We start from the raw sequence: 2,793 nt of genomic DNA, 5'->3' as shown, positions 1-2,793 counted from the left end.
ATTTTACAGTTAAAATATATGTTTATCATTTAAAGTCTAATGTTACAACTAATCAGGGATCCCTTTAATTTAAATGTTCCAAAATGTCTAATAGAAATTAAACCACTGACAGTGAAGTCTTCAAAGTCACATTTCTATCTTCCTGTTCACATCTATGTGACATGTGCTGCCACTAGAGGAGGCTGTGTTTACATTCTGTGTGATCACTGCTCCAAACACAAACCAAAGAAAACATTTCCACGGCTTCCTCTACAGATTACCCTCTGCCCTGTGAATGAGCCGCCTGACAGTTTCAATTCCTCCGCTGGAATATGTTAAAGAGCAAAAGTTTTATTATTAACATTCTGTGCATAAAATTATCTACTACAGACAAATAATTGTTTTCACCTGCTTTAAGAATGAAACTAATTCAGCTTCTCAGATGGTCAGTTTGCTGTATTATGAGGCAATTTGTGGTAAGAGAGTTCTAACACACATTGCTGCTCTAAGATACAGTTAGCATTTACCAGATATATCTGTCATCGTTTGTCGAACAGAAAAAAATGCCTTTGTTTTCAGTTTTACTGATAATTACTTAATTCAGCTGAATTTAAACAAGCATATTAACACCTCTTATGATGATCTCTTCCACTAACTGGCATCTTCCACATGTCCTTCATCTGAATTTGAAAATGCCCAGAGTGCATGGATGCAAAAAAATTTCAATATTCAACATGGATTCCTTTACGTACACAACTGTTACCTAAAGATTATTTTATTTATTTTTTAACAGCACAGTTCTACATTTTCTTTATCACCTTTCCAGAGTTCTCTGATCACAGCCACACTGAGGTCACAATTTGACTTTTTTCTTTTTGTGTATAAATTTAAAACATCCCTTCCTTTTTTCATTCTCTCATGCAAAATAAAATTAATTAGCTTTTTATCTTCAGCTTGCCCTCTAATCCCTCTGTAGCATTAGTCATAGCCACGATCTGGATGCAGTTCCCTGTTTTTTTTCTGCGCAGGATAAAGCCGGAGGATGCAATGGACTTTGGTGTGTCGCTGCTTTTTTATGGATTGTACTACGGTGTCCTTGGACGGGATTTTGCTGAGATGTGTGCAGACTTTATGGCCTCCACAGTTGGAGTGAGTCGACAAACTGCAGCTATTTTTGCTCATCCTATTTTAAAAATATACATTAATGTTTGTTTTTTTTCTGTTTCAGTATTACAGTGCATCTGGGATGCCCACCAAACACCTTTCAGACAACATCTGTGCTGTGTGTGGCCAGCCCATCCTCGTAGACGTCAGTGAGGAAGGGATTATTGAGAACACCTACAGATTATCCTGCAACCATGTGTATCCTTCCTGTCGCGTACACAGATATGTATTTTGTATCAGTGAGAAAGAAGTTGTGTACTACAGGATGCAGATTTCTTTAAAAACTATACAGGTTTGTATTACAACCACAATTCCAATGAAGTCAGGACTTTGTGTAAAACAAAAATTAATTAATATTTGCAGAAAACCAATAAAGTTTATTGGTTTGAACATTAAATATCTTTTCTTTCTAGTGTATTCAGTTCAAATAGGTTGAAAATGATTTGCAAATCTTTGTTTTACACAACATCCCAACTTCAACATGTTATATCTTGTTTGTGCAAAGAGGAATTAAAATATTCCTGACATTTTAGTATTGTCCATATATGCTCATGTGAAGTTATTGTGTGTGACTTCCTCATGATGCTTATCTCCTGTTTACCTTGTGAACATCACAAAGCCTTATATGACTCGTTCCCATTTAGGGCCAGTGTGTTCTGGATAACATAACACCAGGTGAGGAGTGTGTTTTCACACCTGACATTGAAATATGTTCGTTCACGTGAGACCACTATACTCTCTCCAATACATGCAGTTCAAGTTGAGCTGAGCAGCAAGCAGGACATCAGCAGGTCTGCTTGTGTTTCTGTAAAATAAGAAGTAATTTCAGTTACCTGTAATAAACATTTAGGCCTTTCCAGGTGTAAAATTTACCTGTTTCCTATTGTAAAATATTTACAAAAATCTGTTTTTCATCAGATCACACATAAACTTGTTTTTAAGGTTTGACCAAAACAGCTACAGCTCAATTAATTCTTAATACAAGTTCATCTCAATCTAAAAGCAGAAGTGTTCAACAATGTTCCTCCTAACACACTATCCTGTATGTTTTAGGTGTTTCCCTGCCTCAGCACACCTGATTGAAATAATTCAGTTACTTACTCAGAATGTCCRCAGTGGTCCGGTCAGGTGTGTTGAAGCAGGGAAACATCTGAAACCTGCAGGACAGTGGGTCACGAGGAGCCAGGTCAAAGACCTCAGGTCTGAAGTTCTGTCCCCAGCACGTCTTCCTTCAAGGAATGCCCAGCTTGTAATTATTCCTGCAGTTGCTAAAACTGATTAACCTCTGTGGCCACCTGGAACTGTGTTAACTCCAAAAGTTAATCAGTTGTAGATGTACGTCCAGTAATTGTTTTCTGAGACTTTCATTGAAATCCAAACAGTGGTTCATGACACGCTTTGGCTCTTTGCTTGTTATGGTTGCGGGCGATAAATAAATTGTATTGTGTGTCTACATATAATGAAGATATTGTAACTAGTAGTCTAAATTTTTCATTTTCACAGTATTCATTGTAAGAACTAAATTATTGGATGCACAGCTACAAATGATTAGCTTTTGGAGTTGATATCTAGTTAACCATGGTAAAAACAAAAAACAGCTGTAACTTTTTTCAATGTTTATTCATTTTAATTTAAAAAACAAACAAATTC

General features: G+C 36.4%; 1 protein-coding gene across 1 annotated transcript in view; it reads left to right on the top strand.

The window, feature by feature from the left end:
• rnf121 (ring finger protein 121) overlaps nucleotides 1-2,793 on the top strand; it is a gene marked incomplete in the record, with an annotated part of 10,777 nt that overhangs the window by 4,399 nt on the left and 3,585 nt on the right. The window contains 2 exon segments of the mRNA XM_014006710.1: nucleotides 1,008-1,128; nucleotides 1,208-1,341. Coding sequence (XP_013862164.1) covers nucleotides 1,008-1,128; nucleotides 1,208-1,341 — 255 coding nt within the window.

This window comes from Austrofundulus limnaeus, unplaced genomic scaffold (genome assembly GCF_001266775.1).
Source record: "Austrofundulus limnaeus strain Quisiro unplaced genomic scaffold, Austrofundulus_limnaeus-1.0 Scaffold37, whole genome shotgun sequence".
Lineage (NCBI taxonomy): Eukaryota > Metazoa > Chordata > Actinopteri > Cyprinodontiformes > Rivulidae > Austrofundulus > Austrofundulus limnaeus.
This window is presented reverse-complemented; position numbering and strand designations above follow the sequence as displayed.